The sequence below is a fragment of the Eschrichtius robustus genome, chromosome 11, assembly GCF_028021215.1.
Source record: "Eschrichtius robustus isolate mEscRob2 chromosome 11, mEscRob2.pri, whole genome shotgun sequence".
Taxonomy (NCBI): Eukaryota; Metazoa; Chordata; class Mammalia; order Artiodactyla; family Eschrichtiidae; genus Eschrichtius; species Eschrichtius robustus.
Window position 1 is genome coordinate 89,986,587 of NC_090834.1, and position 18,489 is coordinate 90,005,075.

General features: G+C 48.5%; 1 protein-coding gene across 14 annotated transcripts in view; it reads left to right on the forward strand.

Annotated features, from left to right (window-relative positions):
- Positions 1 to 3,814: 3,814 nt before the first annotated feature.
- Positions 3,815 to 18,489, forward strand: part of CD44 (CD44 molecule (IN blood group)) — an 88,209-nt gene continuing 73,534 nt past the window's right edge. For 2 of the 14 annotated variants that reach the window (XM_068556651.1, XM_068556652.1), the window contains exon 1: positions 3,826 to 4,285. In XM_068556651.1, the coding sequence (XP_068412752.1) occupies positions 4,219 to 4,285 (67 nt within the window). In that variant the 5' untranslated portion in view covers positions 3,826 to 4,218. Of the gene's footprint in view, positions 4,286 to 18,489 lie in introns of all 14 variants that reach the window. The other 12 variants (XM_068556653.1, XM_068556663.1, XM_068556664.1 and 9 more) reach the window with 12 other exon arrangements.

Genomic DNA, 18,489 nt, shown 5'->3' on the forward strand with positions numbered 1-18,489 from the left:
GCAGATCCCAATATTTTAGGAAGAAAAATAAACAAAGTCTAGTCTGCCAGCAGGAACCATGCTCTGGCTCCCCTGGATCTTCTGAAAGTGGTCACCCAGTTATGACACTGTTGCTTGCGTTTGTCTCGAAAGTGTTAAGATGTCTAAATGCTTCTACCTATTCGCTCCTGTGATTCCCAAAGTCACCCTATAAAGCGTGTTGGGAGGAAAAAAAACAGCAGTCATTCATGCATTTATGTCGTGTTTATTTACTGAGAACAGTACAAACACTAGAGGTGCGGCATTGCCAGGCACCCAGAACTGAGTAGGTACTAGGGCCCAAGGCAGACATGGCCCTATCCTTAGGTAGCTTAGAGGCTGGTGGGTCATGGTGTCCCACCATGAGGCAGAGACCCCAGTAAAGAGTCTTGATGCCTTCTTTCACTTACTACTCATAACAGACTGTGAGAACGTTCTTATTCATCTCATTCTGTGATGGGATAACCCAAACTCCCAGAGGTTAAGTGACCTGAGTAAAGTCACGGGCTGCTAAGCGGGAGAGCCAAGGCTCAGACTGGGGCTTCTTCATCCAAGGCTGCTGATTGAGTCCTGGATTCTTCCCAAACAGTGTAATCTCATGTCAACCCAGATCAATTCAAGCTCTCTTTTTCACTTTCCCACATCTCATAGTTAGGCTTAAAAAAGTATCTGTTGCAATAGATATTGAGCATCTAACATTAGTGATTTTGAGGATCTAACCTTTATAGAGGCTCAGAGGAGAGCACAGGAAAGTCTTTTTTTTTTTTTTGATTGTTCATTGCAACATTGTTTGTAATTGCATTCTAAATGTCCAAATATAAGTAATTGAAGGATGGTATTATCCATACAGTGGAATACTATGAAACTATAAAATAACAATAATAAGGATGATCTTGAGACCAGTGGTGTGGGCAGAGTGGGAGAGGGGCGTCTGGAGTGGAAAGGAGACGGGGGTTAGCTCTGAGAGGTGATCCAGGAATTCCCAAAGGCTGACACTGACTCAGTAAGTCACCAGGTCAGTTTGAAATGAGTCATTTGTGGCATGGGGGCAAACAATCTCTGTCCCTCACTAAACTATCGGGAAGCAGGCAGGCAAAAGATTTCCCCTGGGAGAAGAATCCTAATTACAATGCTGAGAATTTGCATGCCCCTCTACAGTTTGCAAAACACTTTCACACCCCTCTCTTCGTTTGCTGAATGTTTACTGCACAAGTGCAGAAAGGACCAGGGTTCAAGATGACCTAGCCTAGTGGTTTTTATACACAATTTTTGACTGAAGTAAAATCCTTTGTCAAAATGAAATCTCACACAGCAGTCTAGTGTATAACATTGATGCGAGTGGGACTTCTGTGGCTGGGATGGGGGAGGAACAACCCAGGCCTAAGCCTTTGCTTTGACCTCTGTGTTTCTGAAGGGTCTCCAAAGAACCGCCTAGTTCCATGAAACAGAAAGACAAACATTGTTTCTAGTATTTCTAGTGAATATAAATACCCATCCCACTTTTCCCCCCTCCTCCAAAAAAAGAAAGCTGAAAGCCCTGGAAGTGACACGAGATGGCCAAGGCCATTCCTTGTCCAGTGTTCTTTCCATGGAACTCACTAGGGCTGGTTTCTTCGTGGTTAGAGCCTGAGGATCTGCTTGGAAGCCAGTGTGCCCCCAGTTGCTGCAGGAAAGTGTCCTCTTGGTCACAGAGAGCAGCAGGGCCAACTCTGCTTCTACTGGTAGCATTATCAACGTGCCTGGTCGTCAGGTGGGGCTCAGAGGCATTGTCTTTGTTTCAGACAGGCCACCCCATGAGAGAGTCGTGGAATGCCAGCCACTGAGCGTTTGGGGAGTAGTGGGTCCAGTGATTTTTTAGCCTCAAACACTGTCCCTGAAAATGCAAGAAGAGCAGCCTATAGTCAAGCAGCCTCTCCCCAACTCAAAAACTTACACTGAACTAGATAGTGTTTGTTATTGGCTAAATGTTTGTCTCCCCTGCAAGTTCATATGTTGAAATCTTAACCCCCAGTGTGAGGGTATTAGAAGGTGGGGCCTTTGAGAGGTAATTAGGTCATGTGAATGGAGCTCTCATGAATGGGATTAGTGCCTTTATAAGAAGAGACACACAAGAGAGCTTGTCCTTCTCTCTCTCTCTCTCTCCCTCCATCCCCCTCTCTCCCTCTTGTGAGGATAGGAGAAGACAGAGAAGATGACTACCTGCAAACCAGAAGAGTGTTCTCACCAGAACCAGACCATATTGGCACCCTGATCTTGGACTTCTCAGCCTCCAGAACTGTGAGAAATAAATTTCTGTGGTTTAAGCCACCCAGTCTGTAGTATTTTGTTACAGCAGCCCGAACTAAAATAGTGGTGATGGCTGCACAATTTTGTGACTGTATGAAATGCTACCTAATGGCTAAAATGTTAAATTTTATGTTAGGTGTATTTTAGTACAACAACAACAATAATAAACTTACATTGGCTCCCTATTTCCTAAGGATCAGACTTCCTAGTATAATTTACAAACTGGCCCCTGCTTCCCCCCGCCAGCCTCATGCCTTGCTGTCCCCCTTCAACCTTTTCATCTGATCAAATGTTCCAACTGCTCTCCAAAGTCAAAAGGGGATTACTTTCCCTTGGAAATTCTGACAAGGCTCCTTCAGGGTCTTGTCACAGTTACTGGTAACCACTATCATTTTCTGTGTGTCTCACCAGGCAAGAATTCCATTCAGATTTACTTTCAGTCGTCCATATTAACAATAAATACTGTTTTTGCTTTTCAAATATTAAACCACAATGTTATAGATAGATATGAAATTATGATGCAAAGTGTGGTTTTTCAAACTCAAAATGCCTCTGCTGAAAAATATGACAATCTCCTCCCTTTTTTGAGATTTGCCAAGTAGGAGCGATGGGGGAAAAGTGGATTAACGTTTTCATAGATAGGAGTATACATGGAAGCAAGAAAGAAGGGATAGATGTGTGGGTGGGTGAGAGGACAGATAAAATGATGAAAGGATATGTGGATGATGGATGGTTGAATGATGGATGAATACATGTACGAACAGATATGTAGGTGGATGGATGGAGAAGAGAATAGTGTATAGATGGATGTGGATTTACAAAGAGATGTGAAAAGCTTAAGAAAGATGGATGAGGAGTTGTACGGGAGGGGGGTTGGAAGAATATGTGGTTGGATGGATGGACAGATGAAAGGATGTGTGGTTGGATAAATGGATGGACAAGAGGCCGGATGGACGTGAGTGCATACTGGATGGACAGGAGGATGGATAGATGTGTGAGCCCTGGAGGGGTGTAAGGTGAGATGGGCAGATAGATGAATGGGTGGATGGAAGGATGTTTGGGAGGATGAATGAGGGTGTGAGTGAGCAGATGGATGAATGGGTGGATGGATCCAGATGCCAGCCTGGGACTGGAAGATGGCACATAGGTCAGTGGAGCCAAATACCAGCCCCATGGCTGGCCATCATCAGCTTTCTCCGAGCAGTCCCGATAAGAATCAAAAATTCACCTGAGGTAATGTGGACTTCCTTCTCTTTCAAGGGAAGAAGAATGAGCTCTTCCTCTCTCCCCTGGGAAGAATCGCAAGCTCCCCACCATGGGCAGGGAAAAATCACTCTCCCACTGTCCCAGCTCCTCTCCCAGAATATCCAGCTGCCTGTGAAACCCAGAAAGAAGAGTTCCCCAGCCAGAGTCAGAGAGAAACCTAGCGGAGAGGAGAGGCCAGAGGCTGAACCCAACGGCGCGCGAGGTTTTAGGACTCAGTCATTCCCTCCTGCGTCCAGAGGCTGCGCTCCCAGACGCCAGGAGAGGAAAGCCGGTGCGCCCCGGGTGCACGGGGACCCCGCGGCCCTCCGGGCGCCCACCCAGGCACCCCCCGCTTTACCAGCTCCGAGGAGAACGGGTCGGGGGCGGAGGGACCAGCGCCAAGGAGAGCTGGTACGTCTTTAAACTTCTGCCGGCTGCTTAGTCACAGCCCCCTCGCTTGGGTGTGTCCTCCCTCGCTCCCTCCCTCTTAGGTCACTCTCTCAGCCCTCGAATAAAAACTGCACCCAACTTCCGAGGCGCCCTCATTGCCAGCCGGACCCCAGCCTCCGACAGGTTCGGGCGCCCTGCTCGCCCCGTGCTCCGCTGCCCCCCGCCCAGCGCCCGGCCCCTCCGGCTCCACTCGCTTGCTTTCTCGGCCGCTCCGACGCCATGGACACGTTCTGGTGGCGCGCAGCTTGGGGACTCTGCCTCGTGCAGCTGAGTCTGGCGCAGATCGGTGAGTGCCCGCCGGGGCGGCGGGAGGGAGTGGCCCGAGTGGCCGGGACCCAGCCGGCAGCCGCGCGGGCTGAGTTGGCCCTGGGGGGCCGGAGTCAAATGGGCGGCGAGCGGCTGGGATTTGGTGGAGAGCGGGGCGAGGATTTGCGCTAAGCTCTTGGAGAGCCTGTCGGTGGGAAGCACCGTTTTGTTGAAAGGAAAAGAGAAAGAGCCAAGAAAAGTTTGCTGGGCAGGCTGCCGGCGCGCAGTCGTGGGTGAGGTCTTTGCAGCCGGAGGAGCACAGGGCAGAAAGTAACTGTATTCCTGGGTGCGCGCAGCCCGTGTCTGGACTAACAGGCTCCTGAGCCCAAGGGCGCTTGAAGCCTGGCTGGGCAGTGGCCGGGCAGCGAAGAACTGGGCAGGGCAGGGACAGGGACTGGGGCAGGGACAGGGACTGGGGCAGAGGCGGGGCTGGGGCAGGGACAGGGCTGTTAGCGAGGTGACCGTAGAGGTGGGCACAGTTGCCATGCGTGAGAGCTGGTGGCAGTGAGCTTTCCAGAAAGGGGTCCTGGGTTCCTGCGGCTCCCCCACTGCACCTGGGTTCCAAAGCTCTTACAGTTGGCTCCGGTCACTAACGATCTTAATGCTTGTGGGAACTTGAACTAGCTCTGTGGCAAGGTTCTGGGTCGCCACGAGGTGCCAGCCTGGGGCAAGGAGTGTGAGTAGGAAGAGGCAGTGACTGGGCCACTTGCTCCATCCTTGCAACCTCCTGCTTCTGCCGGTCAGATAGGGGAAATCCAGGCAGTAATGTGGCTCCTATATTCCGCCTGTCAGCCTCAGAGCAGGAGGGGCCACCTGGGCTCCAGGGGGGGCATCAGGGATCCTGGAGCCGGGCTGCCAATATCCCATCCCAACAGGGTCTGTGCCTTTCGGTGGCTGTGGATGGAGTGGCTGTGTGTGAGGTATTCTGGTGAGGCTGAACTCCAAGCATTCCTTTGTCTATATATCTACAGATAATTACATGGCTGATTTGCTTATCACCGGCAAAATTAATTTTTCTTTTAAGAAGTGCCAGCTGGGTCATTAAGACAGCTCAACCTATGGGTAATTCCACTCAGCAAGTATTTATTAAACCCAGCTCTGGGGGTACCAAGAAAGTAAAAGACACAGTCCTACCTGGGTACTTTAGACTGAAGATAAGTGGGGATCTAGGATTTAGATTCCTGAAACAGAAAGAGTAATAATTAATAATAATAATTAGTAGTAATAGGAATGACACCACTAGCCACCATTTCTTATACACTTTGGCTATGCCAGGCACTGTGCTAAATTCTTTACATGAGTTCTCTCATTTTACCCTCACAATGGCCAAGTGAGACGTGTTGTTAGTCCTGTTTTATAGGAGGGAAACAAACTGAAGCTCAGAGAGGTTAAGTGACTTGCTGGTGTTCACACAGCCAGGAGGATGGGTGCTCATGTGAACCAGGCCCCTTAGCCTGTTGCTTAGTCAGAATACATCAGGCTGTATGTATGGCATGGACAAACTCGGAAAGGATTTTATGGAAGGAAAGGTCGGGTCGTGGTGGACCAGAGGCCTTAGAGGAGGCTTCCAAAGGGAACTGGAGCTCCAAGGAGTCCTTGAAAGGCAGAGAAGAGAGAAAGATTTCAGGGAGAGCCGTGAGCTTGGCCTCAGGGAAGAGGGCCCATGCTGGTGTCTCCATGGCCTCTAGGGAAGTTTATTTGTATGTTACCTTCCCGTGACATCTTCTGCTTTGATTCTGAGGATTCTGACTCCCGACTCCTTCCATCCTTAGCCCTGATTCTTCTAAAGGGCCCCATCCTCCAATATTTGGCATTGTCCTGACCCTTGAAGTTCTCCCCAAGACCAGCGGGCTCATTCCCGCCCTGCGTTTCCATGGTCCCTTTGGGCAGCGTCACTTGGAGGAAGCACAGAAAAGTGCCAGTAGCAATAACTGCCTGGACCCGGGCTTTCGTGTGCTTGTAAAGCTGTTTGGAAGGAACTGAGACTCGGAAAGGAGATGTGACCTAACAGCGGGCTCGGGCTGGGCAGGCAGAGAGAGGAAGGAGAAAGGGGAGGCGGGGAGGCTCTGCTGTTGCCCCAGCAGCAGAGGCAGTGGGCTGTGGAAGACAGTGAGGAAACTCTGGAAAGGGGCAAGTTTTGGGGGAGGGAGGAAGTGTCCAGTCTTCATATTGGAAAGCAAGAAGTGGAGACATGGCCCAATGCAGTTAAGCAGCATTGGACCCAGACTCTCTAAGTTGGAGAACAGATATCTTGAACTAGGTGTCACACGTGGAAGGAAGAAAATGGCCCTGGGTAGAGGGCAGTGGGATGAGCCCTCCATACCTCTCTGCCTCCTTTTCTCTGTGGGTGAGAGATCGCTGCTAGGGAATTGTGCCCCTGGTGTTTAGAAAGAGGGGTGCATCTGAGACCTCTGGGGCTTGTGGGTGGCCGGCACCCTTCTGATCCCTCTGAGCATTAAAGACCCCTCTTTCTGGGAGTTAGAGCTTTGGCTGTGTTTTCCCAGGTGAAGAAGAAAGGAAGCAAACCTCCACTGCTGCTGAGGTTAGTTAACATCAATTAATTCAGTTGTCCCCCAAAAACACAATGGGCATCTTACTTCCTGCAAAGGCACAGTGCTAAGCAGGTGTGTTTGAGGCTAGCAGCCAGTAGGAAAAGTTTCAATTCTTTTTCCAAATTGCCCCACGCAGGAAAGGTTGCTGGGCAGCGTGAAATTCTTAGTTTATGACAGATCCCCTTCCATTCATTCAAGAAATATTTCCTGACTCACTGTCATAGACTCAGAGATGGTGACTCCAAGGATCACTTAGAAAAGCCCTTTCTTTTTCCCAAGGAGGAAACAGATCCCAAAAGGGAGAGGAAGGTGATTTCCCCTCTCTCAGGCAGAGTGTTAGTGCAGGACGCTTTCCAAACCTCAGGTCTCTGAAATACATCGATCCTCAAGGACTGTAAGAACCCCACCTCTACTCCCTGCAGGGGGTGGGGAGAGTGTGGTCTACTGACGTAGCAACATTTGTTTCATGCCTGAAATACTGTCTTAAATACTCATTACAATTTTGCCTTTTCCTCCACAATATACCCAGTTTAATATAAGAATAATGATATATTTCTTATGATCAAGCAAAGTTGCTGCTTGGGGAAGAGTCTCTATACTGTCTGGGATCTCCTGGAGTGTTGCTGGGTCCCTCCCAGTTAAGAGCACCCCAGCTTTAAAAGCCTGACGCTCTGCTCCTCTGCAAAGTAGGGTCCTAAGTCCCCAGGAAATACCATTTACTGAGCACTGACTCCGTGCTAGGCATTCAGCCAGGGGCTTTGAATAAGTTATCCTATATAAGCCTCATGACAGCTCTATGTACATTTAGCACTCTCTTCATTCCATTTTCTAGATAAAGAAATTGAGGCTCAGGGAGTTGACATGACTTGCCCAAGGACACACAGCTAGTGAGTGATGGAGTTTTCTAACATCCCCCATGGTAGACTCCCATGCCTGTGTTCCTTTGACTCATTACTTTGCCTCTGGAGGACTTTGGAAATCGTGTGAGGCCGGTGAACATGAAGCCTGGTATGAGTGGCTTTCCTCTCCCCCTGGCAGGCTGGGGACTCTTGGCTGCCCTGCTCTGCCCTGGCCTGTCTCTCCCCAGGCCTGGCCACAGCTGTCCAGAGATGCCAACCTAGTTATTTGTTACTAAAATAAGTCAATTCCCTTATCAGAGTCCAGCTGCCCTTCTAGACATGCTCTCATTTGCAGGCTTGGAAAAAAGGGAGAGGCTGTTCCTTGTCTAAGAGACAAGTCAGGGCAAGGCCTTTTGCCTGGAAATTAAGACAGGGGCCCTGCAGAGGCCCTGACCCTGCAAGCTTTCTGGGTACAATGACCCAGGAAGCCCCCTCATCCCATGCTCAATGGAAACCCTCAGCATTTAGCAGGTCATATGTGCCCAGTGAGGGAGAGTCTTGAGGACCCCGGGCTGACACGGTTCCCCAGAAAAGTCAGGGGTCTTGAATGCAGAGTCATTGTAGGGCCCTAGGTGAAACGTGGTCACTCAAGTGAGATTTCAGTTTGGCCTTGGGTGTCAGACGGTTCCAGGCGGGGGTCCCTGATGGAGAGGAGGTGGTGGGAGCAAAGCCGGCCTCCCCAGCCATCCATCCTGGCTGGGATGGGGGCCGAGATACGGGCTGCCATTGTGTTTCCCCTGCACCTCCTTTTTAGCTGACTCTACCCAGAGCCTGAAAGGGAAGTGGGTCTTGTGAAAGAATGAACTGAAGCAGGTGGCAGATACCACCATACAAAGTGCAGTTCTCAAAGGGGATCTTTTCTGCCTCAGAGAGAAATTCTGGGGGTTTGCACAGCCAGAAGCTGATGACGCAAGTTCCTTTGTGTCCCCTCTTGAATGGGAAGCACACAAGTGTTCTTTAGAATCACCAGGGGAGGCTGGTGCCTCCAACCTTAAATTGGAACCCCACTTTTCACTCCCTTAGCAAGTTGATATTTTTCTTAAAAGGGGCCCTCCCCCAAAGCTGGCCAGCGAGGGTTTGGGAAGTTTGTGGCTTTGGAGTCTGCCTTGGCATGGACGCAGTGGTTGGGCGCTCCAGATTTTCCAGGAGTGTCAGGATTTCAAATATGCAAATACTCTACCAATTGAAGCCTAGTGTATATTTTCACTGAATATTTATATATTTTTCTACAAATAAGTACATGGCTTTGTGCGTTAAGAAGTCAGAAACTTGCATGGATTTTTGCATAAATGAAAATCACGTTTATACAACTCGTGAATCAGTCTAGTGTCCGATTAAATTGATATTTGGTTCAGAAAATGTGTACTTTTGGAGAGGAACATTTGCATTCCTCTGCTCTCCATTTTTTGATCACCCCAATATGTGAAGTACCAAGAGAAGCTACATAGAGGGTTTTTGCTTGCTAGGTGTGGACATACACAAGGTGTGGGTGTGCCTGTAGGTATATATGCATCTGAACACATGGGTCTACACATAATGTGGGTATGGCTGGTCAATCCTTAAGCATTTATAATGTGTCTTCTGTGGGTCCCATGCTGTGTTGGGTACTACAGGGGGATTAAGTGTGTGAGATGTGGGACTTCTATCCAAGAACCTTATGGTTCTACACATGTAAGCCAGTGCCATCAAGTGACAGCCTGGCCATTTGAGATCATAAAGCTAACAGCCTTGCCATGCTGAAGCACAGCTAGGAGGGCTGGAGAATCAGTGATGGGGAGGAGGAGGGGGCAATGTGGACAAGAGAGGATTTGAGCATCTGAAGAAGAGGGAGTGAGATAGGGGCGTGTATATTTCTGTTACCCTGCTATTAATTTACCTCCTCTCGAGTAAGTTCATTAACTGGACAATATATCCAACAAACGTTCAGGCCCTCACTGCCTACTTGGTGCACCCAGCGGATAGGTCCTGAGAGCTCCTGGTCAGAAGGACGCAGTCCTCACTCTTGAGTAGTTCATGGTCTAGTGTAGGGTTTCCTGGAGAACGGCTGACTGTGCATCTCTGGCTTCCACACACTAGATTCTGGTAGTGCAAACATCCCCCCGCCCCGTGTGACAATCAATATTGCCTCTAGACATGGCCAAATGCGGGGGTTGGTTAAAGTCACCCCCGGCTGAGAATCCCTGGTGTCACTGGATGGTGGCCAACTTCATGTCTGACAAGGAGGTATCTGGTTCCCATAGGTGCCCAGTTAATTAGCCTAAAAGCTGCACAGGAAAAGCAAGATAAATAAGTGTGTTTGGGGCCAAGGGGTGCTAATGACTTTCATGCTTCTCATTGGAGGAAAACCCCAAACCAGACAGATCTTCTCTTATATCTCTTCTGCAGTGCTGTGCGGGCCCCCTGACATCAGGGATCGAACCACATTCATTTCTGTGGTCCCAGATCCCAGTCCTGGCCCATAATTGTTACTAGTAACTGTTGAACTGAAGTGAATGTCTAGAATATAGGAATTACTACATCCACGCTATATATGAAAGCATGCCTGGCCGTCTACCTAAGATACAGACGCATTTATCTGTATATGACAGCAGTGGTGATGGCTGCCTCGTTCAGGACAGGGCTGAGACGGGCGTTTGGCCGGCCAGCTGCCCACCACAGGGCTCATGTTTGGTCTGCCCAAGGAGGGAGATCGCCCGTCTGTTTGTGGCTTTGGTGGCTGCTTGCTGTGTCTGGGGACGTCCATCTAAGGACAGGGTGACTCACTTCTTGGGCCAAGAAGAGAGTGAGAGCCAGGCAGGCTGATGACACCAATCCCCAAATTGAAGCCTCAAAATAGAACACTCCCGTGCAATGGCCCACTTGGAGCTCTGGCTATTTTGGAGATGCTGATCTGAGGTTGGACTCTTTGGGTGAGAGGCCCACGCCCTCCCGTCCAACCCCACACCTGCTTCTGGAAGGTGGTGACAGCTGGGAGAGAAGCAGAAGTACTCCCCAGAAGTCCTTGCCTTCTGTGTGGGTCTCCCGGGAAGCCTGACATCTGCTGCGGAGGCAAACCGTGCCTCCTTTCCACGGAGCTTGACACGTGTGAAGTCGCCCGCAACCAGGGCAGGTCCTGCCTTCCCAGGGATCATCCACCCTGTGAAACATAGGGGCAGGGAGTCAAAGACAGGATGAAGGGGTGGGTGTTATGGGGACACAGAACCTCACGAAGCCAGATCTCCCTGAGTTTGGGGCGCCCCAGCTGCCTGGGTGTGTCCTCCTGAGGCCAGTGTCCCTCCTAAGAACAAGTGTACACAGACAGGCCCCAGGTGGGTGGGGAAGGGCTGAGTCACCAAGGAGGTGATTTGCAAAACTCAGGCCCCAAACATCTTCCTCGAGTCTTCAGCTTTTGAGAGTAAACATTAATTGCAAAACTCCAGGGAGAGAGAGAATTCACGCAGACCAGTAATTTTGAGCCTTTGCTCTGGTGTCATGGCGAGTCTCCTTGAGCTGTGCCTGAAAGTTCATCTTTCTAACCCTCAACCTTTCTGGAGAGTTAGAGCTCTTGTGCCTTTTGTGGTTGTTTCTTTGCAGCTAGTTGTATGTATTTGAGATACCGTCACAGCTACTATTAATAATAGCAAACACAGAGTGCTGACCACATGCCGGCACCATCCTAATTTTTCCTCTATACTAACTTGTTTGATCCATGCACTAACCTTAGGAAGAAGTGTTATTATTATCCTTCTTTTACAAATGAGAAAACTGAGGCATAGAGAATTTAAGTAACTTGCTCAAGGCCACAGAGCTGGTAAGTGATGGAGCTAGGATTCAAACCCAGGTTGTCTAGCTGCTGGGTTCATGTTCTTGGTCACTGCATTGCTGTGCCTCCCTTCGTGTATCAAGATGTCAGGGTGCCCCAGAAACCCGAACGATGATACCTGCTAGTACGCTGGTTGTCTTCATAAATCCCATTTAGGAATCCGAGGTGGGCAGGATCATAATGTCCACAGAGGTGGTTTTGCTCTCCCTTTATACATGTGATGTCAGAGGAGGAGGCTGGAATTGCAAATATGAAGAAAGAAGTAATGGAAATGTCTTTGCATTCATACTCTGAGCAGCTCATCATTCCAATTCCTGGATACAAGTTCTGTTTTCTTCTATACGGGGTGGAGGCGGGGGGAGTTGGGGAGAGGCTCGGATTCAAAGGGATGGTGATTTGAGTTGTTTGTTCATGATCACTTCAGTACTTGTCACCTGATGGACGATGAGGTTGCTGATGGATTGCTCCATCATCTAAGACTTCGGCTCATGACAGGATGAAGTTGGGAAAGGAGCCAATCAAACAGCAGCAAAAATGTTTGCCCTTAGCTTACGGGTCCGTGATGCCAGGACCTTCTGTCTACCAGCTAGGACTGGTGACAGAAAGGGGTCCTCTGAGAGCGAAGGCTGTCAGGAATCAGGCTATGCTCACCGTGGACACCAGGAATCGAGCAAAAGCTAGAAGTGTGCTGCCACCCTTCTTCCCAGCTCCAGTGCAAACCAGTGGTCTGGCTTCTGTTTGGCCCAGCAGGTGACCTTTGCAGGGGGGGCGGGGTGGGTAGCATCGCCTCTGGGTGCCCTGTCTGAGAAACAAGCCATCCCGGAAGGAAGGAGCCAAAGCCCCCTGGAAATGTCTGACTCAGTCTGCAGGAAGGGACCTGCGCCTTTGGCCTGGGGGCAGAAACTCATCACAGATCCCCATCTGTTTCAATTTCAGTACATCTTTTTGCACTTGAGCAGGTCTGTAGTGCCTTCCAGAAGAAACCACATACCAGTAGTGGATCTAGGCAGCGTCTTTTTCTACATCCTCTCTCAAAGAGAACCCACCAAGATATTAGAGTGAGGATGGTAAGACCTCTTCACAAGTGTTCACCATTATGGAAATTGAGACGCTAGGGAGAAATTAACAGTTCCACGCAGCTCAGACCTGGTCTCCTGCCTCTGACCTAGAAGGTCATTTCTGCCCAGGCCCCTGGCTCCAAAAGTATCAAATTAAATGGCGTAAATACTATACACCAGTCACAAATGTTGCCATTGTTGAATGTGTCCAGTCCACGAAGCAGATTCCAGCGGAGCCGAGCACCGTCTTACAGTCTGCAGGAGACCAGTTGACGTCACTGAGTCAGCCCCGCAGCCACCAGTGAGTTTCAGGGCCACACTTCCCTGCAAGGGGTGGACAAGGGTTCAGGTACCCACCAGCGTGTTGGTCACATAGACGCAAATCAGAGTTTGGAGAGAGAAATAATACTGCTGTAGAAATCTCCTGCCCAGAAGTTCGTCTTTGCAGTGGATCCTCTGTGATGGAACTAGTTATCTTCCCAAGGTCAACCTTAGAGGTCAGGTACGTCCCTCTAGACTTCCCAAAGTGACTTTTACCTTCTCCTGTTGTCTACTAGCTGTTTCTCCCTGATAATTCATAAAAACCCCACAAGCATATTTCCATCTAAAAAGAAGTTCAAGGAATGCCTCTGAGCTGTATTATGATGCTCTGTTCTCTTTCACAGGTGATCCTATAAGCTTCTTAGGGGAAAGCTTATGCTTTATGTACATTTATGTACAGTTTTGTATTGCTGTAGTCCCCAGCTCTCAGTTCCTCAATTACAGTAGATGTTCAATAAATATTGGATGGCTGACTGAATGAATGAAATTTCTAGATTTGGCTAGCAAAGCCATCTTTATCGTTTACCTTCTGTGATTTTTTTATAGGTTCTGGCTAATTTTTTTTCATCCTTTTTTATCTTTCTGATCTATAGAAACCTTTTTAATTATTTTTTTCCTAGTGGCTCATGTACTAATCCTCACATCTCCTTGAAATCACTTTTCTCTGCATGCTCTCTAGTTTGAGTGTATCCTTCTTCGAGTTTGACATGTCGGGCAAGGCGGAGGAAGTTTAGAGCTCACTGGGTTTTGTCCAGTAAACCAGGGATCTTGATTTCTTAGAAGTCTGTCTGCCTCTCGGCCCCAGCACTGCCCTCCAAATCCGGCCTCATGTAGAAAGGACCCCAAGCCTCAAAATCATGTTCTCAAGAACACTCAGAGAAAAGCATTTGGCTTTTCGGTCACTAAGTTAAAAGGGAAAAACGGGAGGAGTTCTTTCTTTCAATGGTTTAAAGACCTTCCATACCAAACCTATTTCGCAAGCTATTTCGTATGGTGGGATGGGAGTGGGGAGGTTGGCTTTGGAGGAGGGCCGTGTGGAAGGAAGAAGGGCTGTGAAACAGGTTGATTCTCCTCCCCGCCCCTTAAGAGCAGCGTGAGCTCCAGCACTGCACACATTAAGTGTCTATAACAATGTTTAGCGCATAGTGTTTAGAGCTAAGCGTCTAGTACACCGAAGGCGCCTCAAGAATAGAAATGCCTATGATATTTTAGTTCCTCTCTGTTACTGATTCACTATGTGATGCCAAACCAATCATTTTGCTTCCTGTTTGCCTCCAATTTTCCATGTGTGAGATGAGACAGCAGGATTCTAGTTGATCTGTGCAGTCCTTTCCAGGCCTCATGTTCTATAAACCCACCATTCTGTGGGCCCACAAACACCTAAGCCTCATAAAACTTAATGGAAAGAATAACACAACTATAATGCAGTCCCCCCCAGCGCCCCCAGCACACAAAAGCGATGCCTGGTTTGTATTAAATGTCAGAAGTGAATTATTAATCCACACCAGAAACAACAAGCGTATGGACCCAGTTACACTCTAAACTCCAATGGGCAAGAAGAACTCCTAGGCCAAGGTGCTTTGCTCAGAGGATGCCCCCGAATCCTCCCGACCACCTGCGGGTGAGCAGATGAAATTTAAGCCAGAGAAGTTAGCAACAGGTGTCAGTCACACAGCTAAAACTGCAGGAAGTTAGCCCTGGGATTAGCCACAGGATCTGGATGCAATATTCTTTGAATAAACATTGCTTCAAGAGGCCAGAGCAGTAAACCCCTGAAGAAGAGAAAAGACTGTGTCCTTCACTCTCAAAACTCCATGAACGCATTGGATTTCTCAGCTTCCCTCAAGGGAACCCTGCAACATGTTGGTGCAAAATGAACCCTAATATTCAGCCAAAGCAGTGCTTAGAGGGCAAGCTCTAGTATCCTAGGGAAAGTAACTAGGACAGCCATGGGAATCTGAAAAAAAAAAAAAGGCAAACAAAAACAAACAAACATCTAGATACCAAGGCACAGGGCAAGGCAGACCTTTGAGATGCTTCTTCTACAGAGAAACTTCCAGACGCCTACTAAGATATTTCTTTCTTTTTCATGAGACCAGAGAAACTCTTCCTGCTCAGTGGGGAAAAAAAAGAAAAGAAAGAAAAGAAAAAGGAAGTTATAAAGACTGCGTTACTTAGGAGTTTGTCAGAGTGGTGGGTCTGAGACTAAATGCCCTGTTGGGGTCTGACCTTCTATCAGTCACTGAAATTCCTTGTCAGATCACAGCCCATCCTGGGTATGCCCATATCCATCTGGAATCCACTAACCAGAAGTTGGAATACAACACCAGGCTGGGTTTAGTTCTCCTGTCGTAGGCAATGCCCTCGGTGATTGCTGTGTAACATTCAGTCATCTGTATCTCCAGCCAGTGCATTCTAGGAGAACTGAGAACCACATGTGGCCAACAGAGGCTCAACATTTCTCTGTCTTAGTCACAGGATGACTGTGGGCAAGGTTCTTCCTTTATTGGTTGCCTCTGTTTCCTCAGTTGTAAAATGGGGATACACTCACCAGTCAATGCACTAAAAACTATCATGTGATTGGAAAGAATCATTTGTGGAAAGAAGTGAGGGATGTAGAAGATCTAGTTTCTGTCCTCAGAGAGTTTACAGTTCGGTGAAAGAAAAATTAAACGAGTGAAGTAATTAATTATACAAGAAAGCAGACCACTCTGTGAGCGGCAATTTTGTAGGATGGCTTCATGGAAGGATTAAAGTTTGAGGATGAACTGAGCGTGGGAAAGAAGATGGACAGAGAGAGGAGAGCAACCCAGGGAAGTGTAAAGGATCAGCTGAAAGTTTAAAGTCGGAGAAATAAGTACGGCTTGACTGGGGTCAGGAGGGGGCTCCATCTACCTGAATAAGAGAGGCCATGTTGAAGAACAGTGAGGGATGAGGTTGGACAGATTCCAGGTGATTATGTAACAGTGGCAACACCTATGAGATCCAGTTATGCTGCCCCAGAGACTTAGAAGTTCTCATGACACCCTCTTTAGACTGTGCTAGACAGAGTTCAGAAAAAGGCCAGCTCCAACATTGGTTGAGATAAAACTTTGGCAACTTTTGGCAATTTAAGAGAATCCCAAACAGACTGTATGGCAGGGCAGCAATAGCAAACAGATTTCAGCTCCTGTACCATTTCCCATTGATTGCTAGAGGCTGCCTGCGGGGCTGTGCTAAGAAGCCAAACCTTGGCTCAGCCACAGAGAGTGCTGTGATCCATTAGTGATGTCTGCCATGGGCACAATATGGAGGATTTGACCCCCCTGTATCACATGGACATCCCCACAGTAGAGCAGTAGGCTTTTCTAGTCTACAGTTCTGATAGTTGTGTGTAACTCTGGGAGTTGAATCTAGTCAGCTAGCCATACCATAAACTCCACCTCCTTCCAGAACAGTATAAATGCAGTCTCTTACCCAGAGGAGTTTGGTCCCTTGAGCCTTCTCTTATGATTAATTCACACTCTGTTTTCCCATTACCCCAAGTGAGGTAAGATGCTGGGAGCAAGGAATCTCCTCTCTTTGAACCAGGGCCAGACTTCCTGGCAAAGGGCTCCTTCTTGCATCAGCTTCTCCATCTGCAAACTGAGAAGACAAAAATGATTCCTCAGCCATGGGGGTGATAGGAGGCATAACTAGCTCATGTGAGTTAAAGCCTTTGAAGATGAAAGGATCATATACGCACGTTAATTACAACTTTTATCAGCCCTGGAGCCTCTGCATTCTCAGCTGCCACTGGGGCTCTTCTGTGCTTCCCAAATGCAAACAGTAGCAGCATTCCACAGGCTGGCCTTCCTGGGTCCTGCTGGTAGAATCCAAGTCAAGAAGGCTGGATTCTAAACTCAGGCTGGTCAACCCACTCTGGGCTGCTCAAGTTTCCCACTGTTCATCCCCAAGGGAAAAAGCAAGCTCACTACCTGGGCAGGTAAGATAAGATAGAACCAAGGTATAAACAAAAGGCTCCATCAAGAGTCTACTAGAAATAGCCGCTGGGTGAGATTAGGACACTCTGCTCTAATTCCCACTGTGTCAAAGCCTAATTGTGTGACCTTGGGCTACTGGCTTTATCTGTCTAATGCTTCAGTACAGTGTGTGACCCACCCAGGGATAATAATCTGTCTGCTTCCCCTAGACCTCTCCACCTTTGCCTGCTGGTGTGAAAGCGTTTCGTGCTGGTAGGCAGAAGCACGTGATGTAGAACTACAAGGTTCTATTATTACCTGAAGTCACTTTCACCTTTATCTCTGTCTCCTGTTGCTGGTTGACCCCAGTCATTGAAATTGTATTCTTCAGAATGCTCACCCATCTCCTTCGAGCTGCCATCCCCTCCTGGGAAGTGCTTATCTAGGGGGCCCTGCTATGTGCTCAGGTTCTTGGTCCTGCCGTTTCCAGAGACAGGCGGAGGCAGCCGGCCTGCAGGGGACTGGGGTACCCTGCCAAGTTGAGTCACAATCCGTTTACTGGGGTAACTCAATAAGCGTGCTGGAGGCAGGGGCAGGAGGGTTTTCAGGTGATTTGCTAGGGCTTAGAAGGTGCAAGACTGAGCTGGGTCGAAGTATGGATCCAAAGAAGGAAAAAAGAAGAAAGGGAGAAAAGGCCCTAAGTGAGAAGTTTTCATGAGCTGGTGACACAAAGCCAATGATGATGGCATGTCAGGATGGGGGAAAGTGCTAGGAATTGTATAGCCCGCTAGTTTTATTGGACAAACAAGGGAAGGATGTCTCAAAGACTGCACGTGACTTGCCCAAGGTCATACAACCAGTTAGAGTCAAAACTCTGGTTTCTGACCCTCAATCCACTACTCTTTCCATTTCATACTTTGAGATGATAGAGGAAAGGGCACTAAACAGGAGGACAGTGGCTCACCAGGGCAAGAAGACTTGGAGTGACAGAGAGGAAGATAAAATGGTCCTGGGTTTTGGGGGTTTTATGTGTGTGGCACAATGGGAAACAGTGTAGGTGTTTACACTCTGCTGGGGTCTTCACTGTTCTTGGATCTGGTTTCCTGTGTAGTATCTTGTACATCCATATTTGGTGTTCGTTTTGATCCTTTTTGACTCAATGAGCCTTTGGAAACCAGAAGGCCCTGCATAACCTGGCATTGCTCTTGCCCAGCCTCTCTGAGCAATCAGTGGTTTCGAAATGATCCATGTGTTCACTTAACACATATTTATTGAATACCAGTATGTGCCAGGCACTCTGCCAGGGGCTGGGGATACAACTTTAAACAAGAGAGGCACAGTTTCTGCTCTGATGGAACTTACCAGCTATCTGGGAAGACATAGTAAGCAACTAATTATGCCCTTATTTAATTATACTTGTGATCAGAGCTAGGAAGGAGAAGCAGGAGCTTGTGAGAGCTGGTAACAGGGAGTCCTCATCTGATCTAGAGCATCAAGGAAGACTTCTCAAGACTTCTCAGTGAATAGCAGGGACTCTGTTTGCAGGATCCCCACAGTTCCTTGGGAGGCCTACTTGTTGGACTTCTCAACCCCACTAGCTCTCAGGACCAG